Source organism: Hibiscus syriacus, unplaced genomic scaffold (assembly GCF_006381635.1).
Source record: "Hibiscus syriacus cultivar Baekdansim isolate YM2019G1 unplaced genomic scaffold, ASM638163v2 tig00110676_pilon, whole genome shotgun sequence".
Classification (NCBI taxonomy): domain Eukaryota; kingdom Viridiplantae; phylum Streptophyta; class Magnoliopsida; order Malvales; family Malvaceae; genus Hibiscus; species Hibiscus syriacus.
The window spans coordinates 413,811-434,683 of record NW_024062820.1 but is presented as its reverse complement, the minus strand read 5'-3'; the positions used below and the strand labels follow the sequence as shown (position 1 = coordinate 434,683).

Here is a 20,873-nt window from a genome sequence, read left to right as displayed (position 1 = left end):
GTTAAACTATGCTTGAAAATAATTTCACTTTGCATGAATTTGGGGATGAAATTGAAATATTCAAAAGTTTCAGAAATAATTTAGAATGAGCGTCATAGTTTAGAATGAATTTGGAATGATCAAGTTTAAAGACTAATTTAGAATGAAAATCATAGTTTGATGATGAAATTAAAATATTAAAACATTTAAGGACTAATTTAAAATAAAAATCATAGATGAGAGACATGTGATGCAATTAATTCTGTTATTTATGATAAACTATTACATCAAAACTCGTAAATTATTATATTAACATCGTAACGATAATATCATATTTCACCGGTTAAATACAAAATTAAAACTTTTCTTACCTTAGAAGAATATATTAAATACGAAATAAATTCAGGTACCATCAAATCACTACTTTATTGTGAATTTGCTGCGTACCATCTTTAGTTTTTCATTTTTTCTAAAGCTGAATAAATTTTGATCATTTATTTGTTTTTGAAAAACTAAGGAGTTGGTAGGCCCGTGGTTGACAAAAATATAAATTCGAATTTTAATTCATTTGAAAATTGATAATGTGTTTAATATGTTATTACCTTTATTATTGTTAAATGTTTACTTATCAAATTTATTTTTATTTTAAATACAATTTATATTATTATAATAATAATTCTAGGTATTCATACTTTCATATAAAATTCAAATAAAATTTAAAAATCGATTTCAAAACATAAATCTAGTAAAATATAAGAACACTAAAAACAAATAGCAACAAGTGTAATTAAGATTCAATTTCAACGTAGGTATACTGATATCACATTTTAAAAACCCAAATATCACATTTTAAAAAACTCGACCCCAAAATCAAACTTTCTTTAAAAAAATCTAATCCGATTAATCGAATCAGATCGAAACTCGTCGAATTCGAGTGTCATGCACACATCCCTAATGTTACATGATAGACGGCACACAAGGTCGATTCTAGATGTGAACACCTTTATCAATACATCCATCAAAATGGAATGTATCGGAAACTTCAAAGCTTATCACCACATTACTATTTTTGACATCAACGTTATACATGTAATTCAATTATATATAAATAATCATTTGGTAACCATATTTTAAAAGTTATAAATTAGTCCTTAAATTTATCAAACTGTATAAAATGATTATTAAATTTATCAGAATCTTACAACAATTATCATAACATAGCATGACCATTTTGTAACAGGTCAAATTTAATAATCATTTTAATTTTTTTTTTTTAAAAATCAGTGACTAAAACATCATTTAATCGTAGTTCATTCATATGCGGCTTACTTTATTTATAATAATTGTAAAATTGTGTGTTTCTTTAAATGATTTCTAGAATTATTTTCTAGTCCCCAATATTGTAATTTTGAAGTTTCTCTATTTTCAATTGTTTGTTTGAACTTTTGAGGCGACGTGATACTTCTTGGCTACAAAATGCATTATTCACATGGGCAAACATGGGTCTTTTTGTGCTTGTGCTATAAAAATTGGTAGACTAAGCCGTTGGGAAAAGAATTGGGTAAATTATGTATTTGGTACCTCAACTATCATTTAATCCATTTGAGTACTTAAACTTTTTTTTTTCAAAATCATATATAAAGTTTAATTTTTGTTTCATTTAATACCCCTGTTCAAAGTTAACACTGATTTTGAAAAAATTGAAAGTTTATGTATTAAAACGGATCAAAACTGATAGTTTAGGTATTAACTCGTTAAATTTTTAACGACGAATTACTAAAATATACAAAAAAACTAACATTAAAAGTAATGATTATATTTCATCAATGGATTTTTTTGTGGGTCTAAATATGTTTTAATGTAAATAATAACTCGTGACCTTGAGGATTAAAGGAAATATTTTTTTTATAGATTTAGGTGGTATGTAAACAAATCGAACGTTTAGTGAATCGTTTGTGAACCATTTGACATGAAGTTTGTTTATTTATTAAATGAATGAACATGAAAAATATTTTATGTTCATTTATTTAAATGACGAACATGAACAAAAGGCTCGTAGTTCATTTACGATCGTGAATGTTTGATAATTTGTTCATTTGTTTTATGTTCCTTTATGTTCTTCGGACCCATTTGAATATTAAGACTCAATAAAATTTAAACTAAAACCATTAATATTTTAAACTCAATTACTTTTAAACCCAAATAAAATACTCAGATCAATTAAAGAAATAAAATCTTAAATTATTTGGAAAGCAAAAAAGTATTCTCAAATATAAAACACAATTAATTTTATGTTCATTGTTTATGTTCATTTGCGTTCGTTCATTTGTGTTTGTTTATCATTTTAACGAACGAACACGAACAAGCTAAATTTATTAATGAACGAACACGGACAAGAAATTTCGTTCGTTTAGTTGTTCGTGTTGGTTCGTTTGTTCGGTTAAAGTTAAACAAACGGATATGAATATACTCTCGTTCGTGTTCGTTCGATTTGCTTATAGGCCTAATTTCAGGTTCAAACAATTACATCTACATGTGTGTACGCATTGTCAATAACTAAGAAAGATTATGAACATATAATGCATTATAATCACATTAATAATATTAAGGATAATTTATAAAATTCATCACACATCTTTCTTCCCACTCTTATTTTAATCATTAAAGTTTATTTTTTTATATTTGATCACTCAACTTAAATTTTTTTCATCACTCATGTTAAATCAGAAAAATAAAAAAAAAACAATTTCAGAAAAAGAATAAAAAAGAGCAAGAAGCTCATCAGTGACCGGAGCCTCCCTTCAATGATTTCAACGATCTCAACGGTGGAGTGATACCTCTTAGTGCATTTAACAATATATCTCTTTCGAACTCCATCCAATAAATTAGCTGACCCTATTCCCATATGTAATGAGATAAGGGGGATGTAGGATAGTAGGATGCCCCCAACGCCAGATTGAGAGCAACTTCTGTGGGAGACCTCTAATTATGAATTGTCCACCGTGGGACTCGATCGAACTTCATCCAATGACAAATGATAAAGTTCGAAGAACACAAAATCAAAGGGTTCAACGTAAGATTCGTGTAGTTTAGATGTTTTATGATTAAAATAATATAATAATATTTATTTTACTCTCAAAAAGTTCTATAATCTAATTTCGATCTCCTTTAAATTATTTTTTTTTCACTTCACCCTTGAATATATGTATACACATGCACCTTAATAAATAGTCAATCGTCAACAACTGCAGCAGCAACCTCCATCTTCAAAATTCTGAAGAGAAGTAGAAATAAAGGTTGGGTAATGGGTGTGAAAAGTTCAGCTTAAAACCCAAAAGTTGCAAGCAATGTGGCTTTTAGTCTTCATGGATTAGGTCACCCAAATTTAATATATTGGCAAACGGGTCAAGAATGGAGGTGGGAACTGATTGACCTTGCAGGGATGGTGATGAATATGCCACAATAAATATTGTAGGGGCCATGTGCATGCTGGTTCCAGCCAGTTCATAGCTCACCTTTTCCAACTTACACTTGCATTTTCCATGGCCTTATCATGCTCAACCTTTGGTGCTAAGAAGATTTAAAGTTGGATGATTATAAATATTGAGATTCAAGTATTATTAATGCAATTTATTTAATGGTATCGGTAATGGTTAATGTTTTTTTCGATCGGTTACATATGTATACAAGGACGGAACTAAGATACCAATCCAGTGGGAGTAAAAATTAATAATAAAATAGGGGTAAAGTATAATTAACATAAAAACGGGAGAATCAAATAAACTACAATTTGAAGGCTTAACGGTAATAAAGGTTAATGTTTTTTTTCGATCGGTTACATATGTATACAAGGAACGGAACTAAGTACCAATCCAGTGGGAGTAAAATATAATTAATAATAGAAAATAGGGGTAAAGTATAATAACAAAAACAGGGAGAATCAAAATAAACTACAATTTGAAGGCTTAAATAGGTGTTATCTCTATATATTTTTTAATGAAAAAAATAGGTGGCAAGTGGCCCGGACAAAGCATAATTCCGTCCATGTATACATGACATGTGCGATATTAATAGATTAAAAAGTTCTAAGCAAATATTACCCATTATAACCCTTCTATACTATTAGAGAAGTATTATTCAGTGTGATATGATCAATAGTTTATGAATCTATAAAATGAAATTGTAGGTTCAATTAAAGTTATTTGATATGCGTTTTGCGTTATGTGACGATTAGATGTTAAAGTTTAGCATGTTTTATTATGTATTACTAAGGGTGGGAATAAGCCGGTTTAATAGGCCTGAGCCTGGCCTACGATGATATTTGTAGGCTGAGCTTGGCATACCTGTCAAGGCTTTATTTGGACTTGGCCTAGCCTGTTTAAAAGCAGTTTCACAATAAACATTTATATTTCATTTATCCTAATTTTAGAGTAAATCTCTATTAAGTCACTAACTTAGCGTATTTTACAAAGGTCACTTTAAATAGCCGGCCTATCAGGCTTATAAGGCTTTTAATATGCCTAGCCTACTATTTAATTTAATAGGCTTTTAAAAAGGTCCGAGCCTGGCCTATTCCCACCCCTATGTATACGAAGTAGCTCACTTTTTAAATCTATTAATTGATTGAGTGATTAATATTTCTAATTTATTGGATTAAATCTCGATATTTATCTTAAAAATATACTTTTCAACTTAATAAAAAAATCAGTACTCTACTGTCTATGAAACCCATGTACATACTAATGCAATACACTGTATTTTAGGATATACTACTGTATTAACTATTGGGATATGAAATTTGGTGGCCAAACCTCAATATGATTATATAGAAAATAATGAAATGTATTAACTACAATGTATTAGCGATATCATGACATGACTTTCTTTCACTATTTCTGTTAAATTTAGAATAAAATTGGGCAATTTAGTTCCATATCAATATACCTTAGAGTTCATGTTTTAAATTTTAAAATAATTTATTAAAAACAAAATTCTCCTTCCGCTAATTTAATTGAACGAATGACACTAACCAAGCGACTTCGGTAATAAAAGAATTATAGTTATCTTTGAGATATCGTGTTCGAGCACCAGGATTTCAAGATATGAACTTTCATGTCAAATGGTTGAGAATATCCTAGAACGATATTACCTTAATTATACTTATTCCATATTAATAAAAAATATATTTCAATTACTATTTACCTAGAAGTATTTTATGTAATTATTTGATGTACCATATGAAAAATAATTAAACACAATTTAAAAAACTTGTCATTGTTTCAACTTTCAACGATAATATACATTAAATAATTATTTTATGTATTATTTGATGTACCATCATGAAAAAATAATTCCATAACACAATTAAAAAACTTGTCATTGTTTCACTTTCAACGATATAGTACATTAAATAATTATTGCCATAAATGACGAATAATTAGAATAAATTAATTGTTGAATGTCGGTATTTTTTATTGTCCTTTTCTTTTCTATATTATATTTTTATTTATTTTGTTTTTTTTTCAATAAGATTTGTCTGTGTTGTAAGTTTTCATCTGCCTTTATGGCACGTTTTTTTATATATTTTTTTGGCATTTTCAATTTTTTGTCGGTTTTTCGTTTATCTTTTTATAAGAGTTGATTTGACATCGCGTCACGACTGATCAAGATGACGCTTATTCTGATATCTTGTTGATCTTTTATGCTTTGGACTCTCAGATTGAATTTGAATATCGATTTGCATTCGTGGATAGTTTTTCCCATCGCTTGAGTCCGATTTTTTGTTTGTCGGTGGTCTTTTAAAGCTAATTCCCTTTTGTGGTTCGTTTACGAACGCGATCAGATATGTTTGTATCTATCTTTGTTCGAATTTATTAATTAGATTTAATATTTCTTTGTATGGTCCTTATGCGATATTAAGTTGTTGATTTTGTTTCATTTATTATAAGAAATTTTCTGCTTAATTAACGATTGTGATTATAAATCTTTATTGTAATTTAGGATCTTTTCTATTTTGAATAAAATTAATTTATTCTTTCAAAAAAATATTTTTTATTCATTATTGTATAATTTTTTTATTATACTTTGTGAGGTAGAACCTATTATTGGAATAGTAGCAAGTGATAACAATAAAAATATTATTAAAATTAAATAAACACATTTAATCGACTGATCAAATCATCTATATTATCCCCTCTTATTTAATTAAATCATGGTTCAAGACTTATTAAAAGCATGTCTTTCCTTTCATAATATTCTAAAGTCTTTCTTCCTCTCCCCTCTAAGTAAAATTAAAGTTGGATTTAAAATATATATATATATATATATATATATATATATATATATAATTGTTAGTAGGGAAGGATAACAAAAATTACTAGATTAAAACAATACTAAAATATCAATTTAGAGTAAAAATATATAAATGGTATATTGACTATATGATATTGTTTTTTTAAGTCTCCTAACTATTAAAAGTTATAAAATAATTTCCTATGATTTCATTATATGAATCACTTTGTTGAGTCTCTTGACTATTAAAAGTTGTAAAATGATCATCTAGCTATTCATTATGTTCTAAACTCGTCATTTTTCGTTAAAATTTGACGACAGTCCGAGCTGTAAGTCAACCATCTGACTGAGATTTGATAAAATCTGACCTCGTAATATCAAACGACTATCATATCTCAGTCAACATGTTAAAGTCGAACTCAGATGATCGTTAATTTTTTAATGAAAAAGGACGAGTTGAAATATAATGAATATTCGAGTGATCATTTTGTAACTTTTAATAGTTGAGAGGCTCAATAAAGCAACTCCTTATAATCGATGGATCATTTTGTAACTTTTAATAATCAATAGACTCAAAATAATATCTATAATCGAAAAACTATTTTTATACTTTACCCATCAATTTATTTAAAAAAATAACTAAATATAGCAAAGTTACAAGACAATATATTAATGGTTAGTTGGTTACCAACATGGTATCAACATTTATCAAAATAACATAAAATGTACTCTCAAAATGAAAAAAATCGATTCAAATAAAAATGATTTTTTTATTTAAGACAATTATGTCCTTAGGCGACAATCGTCGGATGTGATCAGGAGGGTAGAGTCGATTACAGTCGACAGTGTCAGAAGGAGATGACGACCAAGGCGGAAGTGGGAAGACTGCTTGAGATCTGATTTGAATGATTTAACCCTTACCGAGGACATGACCTCTGATAGGAAAGTATGTAGACTTAAACCAGGATATCCAAGTAGTGCGGGTCACATCCAAATGGTGTATCATCTCTATCTTCTTTTAATACATTTGTAGTAATTCCCAAGACTATTATTTTTTTATGTTTATGTCATTGAAATTTATGAAAGCTTAGAACTAAGGTCGCGAACAGTGTTTTTTTTAGTTTAGGTTTTAACTCATTTGACTTTATTCATTCTCGTAACTTGCTATCGTTGACTTCTATGTATCATTCTCTTCATATTTCCACTTTTAATTTTAGTCGGGTTTTACGTTTCTGTCTATGCATGGATTAATTACCATTACATACGCGCATATGAAGACTGCATATGAATACTATTCAACTATATTTATTTATTTATTTATACATGCATTGCATTTTATCTTTATTTATAATTTTCTGACTGACGAAGGTCTTCTATAGAAGCTACTCTCAACCTGACATTTGGGGCAGCCTACTACCCTACCTCCCCCTTACCTCATTGCATATGAGAATAGGGTTTTATTGTTGTTGTTTATTTAAGACAATTTCCTTTAATAATTTTATTTCTCGTAACAAAAAAAATGATTTTATTTAAATCTAGAAAAATAGTAAAACTACTATGAAAAATAAAAAATATATTATATGAAACACGACCAAAACAGAAGAATATGAATACGAGAGTATATAAATAATTATACAAACAAATAATTAACTTGTTTTATAAATATAAAATAACTTAAACACGATTAATGATGCGTAAAAAAGAACAAAGGATGCAACATAGCTGCAATGTCATGAATAAAAATGCTTGAAGTTCAATGGCAGATTCCCAGTGATGGTCACATGTTCTGCATTTCAATTACTAATAAGGAAAAAAAAAATCCAAACTTTTCAAATAATCCTCATGCACTGAAATGCTAGAGAAACAGTAGTATTCATTCTTTTGAAGATGATGAAGGACACAAAGCTTACATCTGCGACAAACCCGCAGTCACGAGCGAAATTTCGAGATCATCTACTGCAGCTTCTTTATCCCGGGAAAATAAGGGAGAAGAGCGATAAGAGCATCACTGTATCCGACGGAATCTGTCGTATTAAGCAAACAAAGTTAGAATAACTCGTCACGTGATACTGTCTATTACCGCGAGTTGAAATATACATTCAAAAGACGGCAAAGACCTAAAGATACATAAAAAGTAGTGTTCCTGCAAGGCCTAAAAGTGTAATGCATACATAGATACATAAAAGTACTACGAGCAATTTCACAGCTTTATCAGCCTATGATGTATTCGTACAAACAGAAACTATTGAACATGTTGAGTTCTCCCTGCCTAGTGTATGCTGTCTGAATCAGAGCACAAAGGCAAAAATGTACAGTTTTCTTCTCGCTGCATTGTAGTGCAAATTCGCCTGGAAGATGCTGACTCGAGTATTACAGCGGTGCATGCATCACAAGATGCATGTGATATAAAGGCGCCCCAAGAGACACCAATTGTTTCACAAATTAGAATCTTTACATTTCCCCCAAAAGTTCAGACAACAGATAAATTGGATTGACCTTCCCCATTACAATAAAAAGTTGAACTTAGAAACGGCAAAAAGTTCTATAAATTCGTCAACAAAAGATCATAAATTTATAATACAATTCATCTCATTGATATTACAAGAATCAAAAAGTATGCGCGAGTATACATATTACACAAATGCAGTGGAAGAACCACAGATTACATGCTAGACAAAACCACAAGCAAAATCATATGTTTCAAAATTTTGAAGACAAAATCACAGAAGGTAAACTCTGGTTCCGGAAAATCATGTATTAACAGTATTTCATAAGAACTAAACAGAAGCAAAATAATAATTCCCTGGACAAGATTATATAAAGAAGTATTAGAACATAACCCAAACGGCAATCAATATTCAATTTTGAAAATATTAGGAACCAACAAGTTCATAGTTCAAGCAAGAAGGTACAATTCCAAACAACAAAAAGTCCATAAACAGAACAAAAATCAATTATGGCAAATTCCCTTACCCCCTTCATGCAAAAGCAAATTCAAAACCAAGACAAAAAAAAAAGTTCTTTACACCCCCAAACTTAAAAAATAACCAAAACACAATTAAAATATCGGTCAGCTTAACCTAAAAATAAATCATTTAGAAAGAGAGAGTGAGATTACTCACATGTAGCCATGGAAAAAGCAGCCATTTACCTTTGTTTTCCAAGGGACCAAATATAAGAACTTTGAAGAACAAAAAAAAACCAGGAAAAAGAAATGAGGTGAAGTGGAATGAGTAGTCATAGTCGAGCGTTAAGCCCCATGACAGAAATTTAAGCAGCACGTTTACAGTGTAACCAAATTAGAACAGCACATACCGACTGGAAATTTCATTTTTTTTTCTATTTGAACTTGAAAATTTTAGATTTTTTCTTAAATTATAATAATATATCTCTACAAATTTTGAATAATTTATATAGGAATTACTCAGATGCTAATTCAATAAAAAAATTAAATAAAAAAATATATTAGATGATGTTTTTTATTTATATATAATTTTAAAATTAAATAGTTAAACAATTACTTAAAGATTAAACATATATCTATATACCATTTTTTCTTTACCAATTCACTTTATAATTATTTATTTAATAATTTTGTATATATTTCCTTTCAGAAAAATCTTTATTCATGTTGCATGTGTGATAAAATTTAATAAAATAATTTTAAATAATTTAATCATTATCTAAAATTAAATTTGATCTCTAAGAAAGATTTAGATTCAAATGCATTGCAGCCTAAAAATTATTAGCTCAAACTAAAAAGTTAGAAAAACGATGCGTTGAAAAAACACGTTTGAAAATACATTCTCAAACTAAACCTGAATCTTTAACATGTAAAAGAAATAATTAGTAAAGATAACTTTCTAAAATAATTAATAATAAAAATTAGTTTTATTAAATAAATAGAGAGAAAATATATAAATAAAAATATGATATCTATTTTTTTAAATAATTTAAATCATGTTAGTCATATCATTTATCTTAAAATTATCAGATTTAAATCAACATTCAATAATAAAAAAATATCATACATTAAAATGTTTAAAAAGGCAATCAAACAATTCGAGAGTTTATCTTTGAACTGATACTGTCTTGTGGTCTCTGTTATAAAGGAATTGTTGTTATTCCTGAAGACCCGAGTTCGAGTATCAAAAATGTCAGGGGTGTGAGCGATCAATGTCGAAAGGTTAAGAGTTTATCTTTAAACAAAAATTGTCATGTACTTACACCAGATTAATTTAAAAAATATATAAATACCATTGTTATCAGTAAAAAAAATTATAAACACTAACATAAAAACAAAATAATGATAACATATTAATAATTGATTTTTTTTATAATTTAAGTGTGACATTTTTTAAATAATTACAAACATATAATATGAGATAACTTAATATATAAATAGATAAAAAAATTAAAAATAACGTAAAAACATAATAATAACAATTCGAGTTAAAAGTCAATGATATTATCTTCCTAAATATATAAAAAAATTATTTGTAGAATAAACTATTAAAAGTATTCATAAAAGAGAGAATTTCTTAAATCAATGGAGGTCTTGTTTTTGGAATGCTATAAATGGGTTGATAACCCCTAACTTAATTATTTGCTCCTTGTTTAGTAAAGGAGAGACGACCAAGGCGGAAGTGGGAAGACTGCTTGAGATCTGATTTGAAGGATTTAGCCCTTAGTAAGGACATGACCTCTGATAGAAAAGTATGGAGACTTAAGACCAGTGTAGCCGAGTAATGCAAGTCACAACCTTAAGGTGTAACATTCTGTCTTATTTTTAATGTCTTTATAGTAATTTCCATAACTTCTACTTTATATTCGTTCATGTCATTGGAATTTATGAATGCTTAGAACTAGGGTAGCTTATTAGTGTTGCCTTAGTTTATGTGTTAACCCATTTAACTTTATTCCGTCTCGTTGCTTGCTATCGTTAACTAATGTGTATCATTCTCTTCAGGTTACCTCTTTTTAAATTTAGCCGGGTCTTACGTCTTCTGTATATATACAGAGATTTTTTACGCAGATATTTATTTGCAAGGATTACTTCCCATTAGAGACGCGCATATGAAGAGTGCATATGAAGACTGTTCAACTATGTATTTATTTATTTATTTATACATGTATTGCATTTTATCTTTATTTTTAATTTTTTGATTGTCAGAGGTCTTCCACGGAAGCTTCTCTCAACCTGACGTTGGGGGCAACCTACTACCCTACCTCCCCTTACCCCATTACATATGAGAATAGAGTTTTGTTGTTGTTGTTATTGATCACTTATATTTGTGTTTTGTCTAATTTTTGTTACTGATTTAAAAAATATAAGATATTATCTCTTTCTTAATTTTTGTAGATATAAATATCTTATTTTATAACATGCATAATAAAAAAGTAATACTAGATATTGAGGATTGAAGAATCCATTAAATGATTTAAGTGACTAAAGAAATTAATATTCTCTTTAAAAAATATTAAAATCGAATAATTAAATAAATAAAGTATATATCTATTATCAAGAAAAAAATTCAAAACAAATAGGTAATGAAAGATCTCTATTTGTAATTGATGCAGACAGTGATGGGCGGCAGATCTAGCTAGCCATATATGCTACATTGGTGATCATGTACTCTGCATTTATCAAATACTTTTTCACAAACTCAATTTCAGTGATTTTATCCACGGATTAAATATATTTAAATATACAATATCTTAAATTCGATAGTGAAACAACAAAATACAAGCACAGGACATGGTTACATGAATCGTCTGTCTTATTATGATGATGATGATGATGATGATGATTAGAATAGAACAGAACAATGTTTGGCATAGAGAAGTCGCCAAATCCTGGCACCCAACCAGCTCAGGCAGTGTCTTCAAGAAATGGGTAATCTGTGTAGCCAACAACAGGATCCGGTAAGCAATAGGTGCTCCGGTTGTGCTTAGTGAGACATTCAGCTCAAATCCCTTCTGCAAATCCGGATTCGACAGAAACAATCGACCGAACGCCACGAGTTCGGTTCGGTTTTAGGCAAAAACTTTGTTCCCATCATCTTTGTCATATTCTCCGGCCACAATGAAAGTGCCCTTGAAAGCCTTCTTCATAGGAAGCAAACTCTCGGTGGTTTCGAAACTTTCTTCGGCAAGTTTCATCCTAGGTTCAACCATATGGCAGTAAAGGATCCCATATTTGTTCAATGACTCCGCCATGTAAATGCCTAACGCTGTCGGATTGGAGCCTCCGAATCCAAGTAGTCTGCATATGGAGATAGCCTGAGTCCCACTCTGTCCGCTCCTATCTCGTTAGCGACAGCTTCGACCACTTCTAATGCGAACCGGCAGAGGTTCTCTAGAGACCCGCCGTACTGATCAGTTCGATCGTTTATATGATCTTTCATGAATTGGTCAAGTAGATATCCATGTGCCCCATGTATCTCAACTCCATCGAAACCTGTTAATCCAAAAGGCACCTTTTCATTCAAGTCTTTTTCATGAGCTATAAGGGTAAGAAGCACTTAAAATACTTGCCTGCTTCCATGGCGTTCCTTGCAGCGACTCTATACTGGTCGACAACTTGAGGGATCCCATCCGTCCTTAATCTCCTCGGTGGAGAGAATTTCGCCGGTTCTTCCGCATTAGCTTGAAGTTGAGACTTCAGTTCATTGCTGGTGCCTGGTGGAGGAGATAGGGGGTTGGCCATTCGGCTGATACTCTGTTGATTGATGTAACCATGCGAGTAGGTGATGAACAAAAAGCATGAAGGAAAGAGAGTAGAAATAGACGTACCATATGCCAAATTTGACAAAAGATGATGCCACCTTTTGCATGAACAGCATCCACAATGGGTTTCCAGGCCTCTACTTGCTCTTTTGACCAAATACCAGGCGTATCTTTGTGCCTTTTATTTGCAAGCCAGAAATCATACATACTTTTTTAATTAAATGCTACAAGTGATTAAAAACAAGTATATTCGAATCCGACACTCGATCGAATCGAGAAAGCGAAATTACCCTCGACCGGCTTCGGAAATCACAGTAGCTTCGGTAATAATAAGACCACCCTTGGCGGCTCTCTTGGAATAGTAGACAGCGGCATGGGGCTGAGGAATATTGTTCCAATACCTCTGTCTAGTCATAGGTGGCATTACCAGTCTGAGAAACAACATCAACCTCCATTAAATTCGATGGTTGAAGAAACAAATAACCTTTCTCATACGTAATAAATACTCGCTGTTTCATTTTTGTTTCTTCAATAACTGAATTTTCCCATTCTGTAGGGACTAGGGAGTGAGAAGAGGCATAGTTTGACGAAGTTGAGCATCCATAATCTCTCCCATTTTTCTCGTACTTTCTGCAATAACTGAATACCAAAACCCTTTCTCTTATATGCCAAATGGAAATGGATCGCTGCAATGGCAGAATGGGGTTTGTATGAGTTTTTACAGAGCCATAAACAGAGCAACCAGTCAATTAGTCCAGCTCTCAGACTTCATTTTTGTTGTTGTTGTTGATGACGACGACTGAATTCAATTATTCAAACACCTGGGTGGGAGAATATTTTATTTTCGTTTTCTTCTTTACTCTACGAATATAAAATTAACAAAGACACCTCCATGTTTGACTTTCAACCCACACTTTTCAGCTTGATCAGGCAATGGGACAATCCATACGCCATTCTCAACGTTTTTCTTTTAATAAAGGGTAGACTGTAACTTTCATTTTAGTTTTTTTAAAAAACATTTGTCACTTATTTCAAAAAATCATAAGATTTATTCATTTTCATTTCGTTTTATTTAAGATGTGGTCATTAAAAGTTAACGGGTGTTAAACCTTTAACACTTTACCAACGTGGCACATTAAATATATAAAATTAAACTTACATCATTTCCACGTAAATATTACGTGGACTAAGTTTTGGTTGTTTTCTTTTCATATTTGTACACTTTTGATCACTTATATTATCGTTTTATTAAGTTTTGGTCACTTACGTTATTGTTTTATTAAGCTTTGGTCACTTGAACGTTGAATATCGTTAGTTTGATGATGTGACCCATTAGTAAAATGTTTTTTATACCCTACACGATAGACAAAATACTAATTATAGGTTTTTTGTAAATTCAAATTAGTTTAGGAATAACATTTCAATTTATCTATTTTTAGTAGATTTTCTTTCCAACCCCATTATTATTCATCTTCTCATTGCTTCTTTTTCAGACATCTCTGTTCCATTTGCCTTATTTTAAGGACTTATGCTACATTTCAAGAATAAGAAAGATTTCAAACTTCCAATAACAAATAATAATACCACAAGTTCAGGGGGAAAAATGGGAGGGTGGGCATCCAGAGATAAAACGAAGTTGTGTAATCTCAATAATACAAACTAAAATTCAATTTCTAAAGATTGAGATCGTAGAATATCAAATCCAACAAGGAACAAAAAGACAAATCAATAGATCCAAACAACCCGATAACCGGATATCACTCTTTGGGGTGATTTTCCCTTGAGAACTCAGATGAAACATAATCAATGGATCCAAACAACTCGATAAATGGATCTATAAATTCTTCCAATAAACTCAATCCAAAATCTATGATCTTCAACATCGAATCTTTGTTTTTTGCTTAAGAACAAACAATTTTTTTATTCTAGATCCCTATGAATCATCACGTGATCTGTCGCACCACCTCCAATGTGCTGGCCTCTGAGTATCTTATTTCCAAGTGATAAGAACTTAATAAAACGATAATAAAAGTGACTGAAACATAATAAAACGATAACATAAGTGACCAAAACTTAATAAAACGATATCATAAGTGACCAAAACTTAATAAAATGATAACGTAAGTGGCCAAAAGTGTACAAATATGAAAGAGAGTGATCAAAACTTAATCCACATATTATCTATGTGGAGATGATGCATTTTAATTTTATATATTTATCGTGTCATGTCAGCAAAGCATTAAAGGTTTAACGGTTGTTAATCTTCAGTGACCACATCTTAATTAAAACAAAACGAAAGTGACCAAATCTTATTATTTTTTTTGAATTCAGCAAGGAAAAGTTTATAAAACTCAAATGAAAATGATAATTTCTGTAGTTTACCCTTTAATAAAATATGCCATTATCTATTTTTTACAGTTGTCCTCCCGGTTCCAAGGCTTCTCCCTGACTAATCCGGACCGACCCGCATCACACACCTAGCTTTGGTGGTTGAGTCTCCAGCGGAAATTTTCTACATACACAAAGACTCGGACTAAATTACCTCAGTTTAAAGGAATAGTTGTTATTTGTAGAGGTCATCAGTTCGAGCACCAATAATTACAGCAAGAGTGATTGAGTGAAATTATTAAAAATATTTATAACAAAATTATTTTATAATCATCCTAGCTTAATAAAAAAATAAATGATTTTTTATTGAATTTAGTGTAATAAATTCAATCATAATCAATCAACTTAATTTGAAAATTAAAAGAAAAGTTAATATATATATTTTTTATAAACAATTAAATACATTTTAAAATTAAGTTGTTATTTATGTCAAAATAAATATCAAAACTATTCATGAGCTTTGCTAAAATTTATAATCTGATATATGAATTTCATCCAAGGTAATTATAAATATATTTTTTATTTTGATTCATAGGTATTTTAAAGTATGAATACATTTATTTGTTTTTATATGATTATTTATGTATACAATACATAACTATTTAAATAAAATAAAGTTAAATAATTGATTAAGTTTAATTCAATAGATATATTAATAATATATTACATAGAAAGATGAAAGATTGAATAACTTAAATATTTAATATCTTATAATTTATAGATATAAAAGCAAATAATATAAACATTATATCAAAAATTAGATTTTCAAAAATAATTGTTCAAAATTCATAACTTATTTTATGATTATACCTTTTGGAATTTACCAATCTCAGTCATAAATGGTGGTTTGAAGTATGAGAAATTTATACATAAAATCAATCAATTTCGTGTCATCAGATCTATTTGTATGTATATTTGTTCGAGTTTTTTTAATTAAATTTAATATTATGTAAACTACATCGCCGAGACTTCAAGAAGCCACCACCATTGACGGAGTAAATTAGTCAAAATTCCAAAGGTACAATCATAAAATAAGTAATATATTTTGAAGGATTATTTTATAAGCCATAATCAATTAAAAATACAAAACTTTGCATGTTTTTAAATATTAAGGGTGGCCTCCACCTCCAACGCCGGCTATATTAAATAGATCATGAACGCACAGTACCTTCGAATCACTCTATATTATGAAAAAAAATATCAAGAATCAATCAAATATTAATTTTAAAGAATGCTTTGAAAAGTCATACACACACTTGTACATAAAGAGTGAAGAAGAAAACGAAAATAAAATATTCACCCGCCAGGTGTTTGAATAACAGAATTCAGTCGTCGTCGTCAACAACAAAAAGGTGAAGAGCGGCATGCGGACTGGTTGCTCATTTTATGGTTCTTTATATTCATCCAAACCCCATTCTGCCACTGCAGCCATCCATTTCCATTAGGCAAATCAAAGAAAGGGTTCTGGTATTTAGTTGTTGCAGAAACTAAGGAAAAAAATGGGAGGGATTGTGGATGCTCAACACCAACAACCTATGCCTCTTCTCACTCCCTACAGAATGGGAAGATTCAACCTTTCTCATAGGTAATAAACACTTCCCCTTTCATTTTTGTTTCTTCAACCATCGATTTTAATGGAGGCTGGTGTTGTTTCTCAGAATGGTAATGCCACCTATGACTAGACAGAGGTCTTGGAACAACATTCCTCAGCCCCATGCCGCCGTCTACTATTCCCAGAGAGCCACCAAGGGTGGTCTTATTATTACCGAAGCTACTGTGATTTCCGAAGCCGGTCGAGGGTAATTTCGCTTTCTCGATTCGATCGAGTGTCGGATTCGAATATACTTGTTTTTAATCACTTGTAGCATTTAATTAAAAGTATGTGTGGTTTCTGCCTTGCAAATAAAAGGTACAAAGATACGCCTGGTATTTGGTCAAAAGAGCAAGTAGAGGCCTGGAAACCCATTGTGGATGCTGTTCATGCCAAAGGTGGCATCATCTTTTGTCAAATTTGGCATGTTGGAAGGGCTTCCACTTATGGTATGTCTATTTCTACTCTTTCCTTCATGCTTTTTGTTCATCATCTAATCGCATGGTTACCTCAATCAACAGAGTATCAGCCGAATGGACAGGCCCCTATCTCCTCCACCAGCAATGAATTGAAGCCTCAACTTCAAGCTAACGCAGAAGAACCGGCGAAATTCTCTCCACCGAGGAGATTAAGGACGGATGAGATCCCTCAAGTTGTCGACCAGTATAGAGTCGCTGCAAGGAACGCCATGGAAGCAGGCAAGTATTTTAAGTGCTTCTTACCCTTATAGCTCATGAAAAAGACTTGAATGAAAAGATGCCTTTTGGATTAACAGGTTTCGATGGAGTTGAGATACATGGGGCACATGGATATCTACTTGACCAGTTCATGAAAGATCATATAAACGATCGAACTGATCAGTACGGCGGGTCTCTAGAGAACCGCTGCCGGTTCGCATTGGAAGTGGTCGAAGCTGTCGCTAACGAGATAGGAGCGGACAGAGTGGGACTCAGGCTATCTCCATATGCAGACTACTTGGATTCGGGAGACTCCAATCCGACAGCGTTAGGCGTTTACATGGCGGAGTCATTGAACAAATATGGGATCCTTTACTGCCATATGGTTGAGCCTAGGATGAAACTTGCCGAAGAAAGTTTCGAAACCACCGAGAGTTTGCTTCCTATGAGGAAGGCTTTTAAAGGCACTTTCATTGTGGCCGGAGGATATGACAAAGATGATGGGAACAAAGCTTTGGCCGAAAATCGAACCGATCTCGTGGTGTTTGGTCGATTGTTTCTGTCGAAACCGGATTTGCCAAAAAGATTTGAGCTGAATGCGCCTCTCACTAAGCACAACCGGAGCACCTATTGCTTACCGGATCCTGTTGTTGGCTACACTGATTACCCATTTCTTGAAGACACGGCTTGAGCTGGTTGGGAGCCAGGATTTGGCAACTTCTCTATGGTAAACACTGTGGTACTCTGATCATAGTAGTAAGACAGACGATTCATGTAACCGTGTGTGTCGTGAAAGTGTATTTTGTTGTCTCGTTATGGAATTTAAGATATTTTATATTTACATGTTTAAATATATTTATAAATATTTGATATCCATGTAATCATATCTTGGACGTGTCTTGGATAGATCTATTTGATGTTATTAATGTAACATTAGTAATTTATTTGATATTTTAACAGTAGTTTAGGAGTAAAATTAAATATTAGTTTTTTTTGTTAACGTTGTCATATCATCAATTTAATGAGAATGACGCTAGAGTGATCATTTTGTTATAAATCGATAATATTAGTGACTAATATATTCATTTTGAAACTTCAATGAAAAAAGCAAAATTTTATTCAAAAACTAGTGACCAATTGTACAGTTTACCTTTGATTGAATCATTGGAAGGACTAGTGCTTTAGGCCTAAAGGAAGCTTTACGTGGGTAGAATGAGAGACTATAGAAGGAAGCCATCCTCAAAGGCTTTGACCACATGTTCTACATTATTAATACTATATTTTTTTTATCTTTAAAAAATATATATTTTTAATATGAAATCTCAAATAAACATAAAATTTTATTTTCTGATTAAAAAATTATTCATACATATGTATAATAGATCGGCGGATAGTACGTACGGTAAATGTGTAAGACATATGAGTACAAATCAAAGTGTTGGATAGAACTAAGCATGTCGTCATGATCCCTTTCAAGCTCAAACCTAGTCCAATCGCACCGTCGTTCTTCATCCACTTCCGTCGGCCGGACATTAGGGTGAGCAGACCTAGCGTGCTTCCTGAGTTCCCTATAAGTCCCCCTGAAATCACACTTCTCGGAAGAACAACTCCTCGCTTTGTTATTCAGGAACTGTCGGGCTGGTTCTATCACCGTCCAGCCATGAATCTCACCTCGACACAGAGGGCAGAGAAGCTCCGGCTCGTGAGTTTCCCGTAACACGGATGTAGAAGGCGACGATAGTGACGAGTTAGTGAACTGGTCGAGACAATTAGAATGTCGGTAACTCGTGTTGCACATGAACGGACGGCAGCCATTGTCGGAGGAGGAGCACCGTAAAAGCACGGCGTTGTGCGGAATTTCTAAACAGATGGGGCACATTGCATCGTCCCACAATTTAACATCGTCCCCGGAACTACACATGTAAGGAGATGCCCTGGAGCGATTAAGAGAGAAGGAACGAACTCTTGTATCTTTGGGCATTCTTTTTTGTAGTCTTAAAATTATCAGTGACGATTATATTAGGAATCTGCAAATTTGTTTGTTCTCAATGACTCGAAAGCAGCGGCCTTTGAAACCCTAGTTAATTAGTTGAACTTTGACGGGAGAGAAAGGTTTGATAGGGAGCCTATTTATAGAAGCAGAGGGGAACGGAAAGTACTTAATAGCCCCTACTTTAGTGCTTATTCCGTGTGGACTTTTTCGATATTTGGTATATTTTTCTATTTTTGTTTTTCTTTTAAACTCCATTACAAAAATAATAATAACAATAATTAAACAAAACCCTAATGCCTGTAGAACTACACTAAAACTTTACCATAAATATTTATTATTTGTAGATATCAATTATTTTATGTATTCCATAAGATTATATATGCATTTTATTATTATTATTATTATACATGATATTTTGATTTTGATGTACTTTATTATTAGAATTTTAATATTCGTCTAGCATTAAAATTTTATATGATATATACTCCCTACATCTATTAATATAGATTTGAAAAAATATTATATAATTTTAATAAGAAAATAATATACTTTTCTTTTATTATGTATTTTATTTTTTTTTATTTAATGGTGCATTATCAACATCGTATTCAAGGAGAATATCAATACACATGATGATATCGAAACTCAAGAGTAAATATCATTACCATCAATGAAAAAAAACTAATGAACCTTGTTACTCTTTGAGACTCAAGAGTCAAAAGTCTAGTAATGTTGTGATTAAAAAATAAATTTTAAAAGCAAGAACTTGATTAATGTGATTGATAAGCATAAGAAGATCATACCATGAGATTCCATAAGATGTATATCTTTGTTTGATATTCGAGAAATAATGAGGATACACGAGTTATTTGTGTACAACGATCTTCTAGTGTTGTGTGATGAGTTATCCAGATATCTCAAGATTTATGTTGTGACGCTTGTGAATGCTAGCTTGATGATGTTCTAATGTTATGTTACCTAGACTTCATTCGATATGCAACGAGGAATAGACTAACCAAGTGTACGTTCATAATGCATATGTGATCCAGTTCTCAACCAAGGTACTTGGCAACATGGACCATTAGATGTACGTTTCTATGCATGTGTGACATGAGTCACATCCAAAGTACCATTGCTAATAAACTAGAGAGATGTGAGCTGCCAAACCTATTTGACGTCGGATTACATTATGATGTCTACTTGTGTGTGATAGATTATGAAGCAT

The 20,873-nt window shown here is 31.4% G+C and overlaps 1 protein-coding gene and 1 pseudogene across 1 annotated transcript; one reads left to right on the top strand and one right to left on the bottom strand.

Moving 5' to 3' along the window:
• Nucleotides 1-12,142: 12,142 nt before the first annotated feature.
• Nucleotides 12,143-20,449, bottom strand: LOC120137671 (annotated as a pseudogene).
• LOC120137670 (putative 12-oxophytodienoate reductase 11) lies at nucleotides 16,825-18,407 on the top strand. Its single transcript, XM_039153369.1, has 5 exons — nucleotides 16,825-16,972; nucleotides 17,046-17,186; nucleotides 17,297-17,427; nucleotides 17,500-17,676; nucleotides 17,754-18,407. The coding sequence occupies exons 1-5, from the start codon at nucleotides 16,887-16,889 to the stop codon at nucleotides 18,344-18,346; spliced, it is 1,128 nt and encodes a 375-aa protein (XP_039009300.1). The 5' UTR covers nucleotides 16,825-16,886; the 3' UTR covers nucleotides 18,347-18,407.
• Nucleotides 20,450-20,873: the final 424 nt, after the last annotated feature.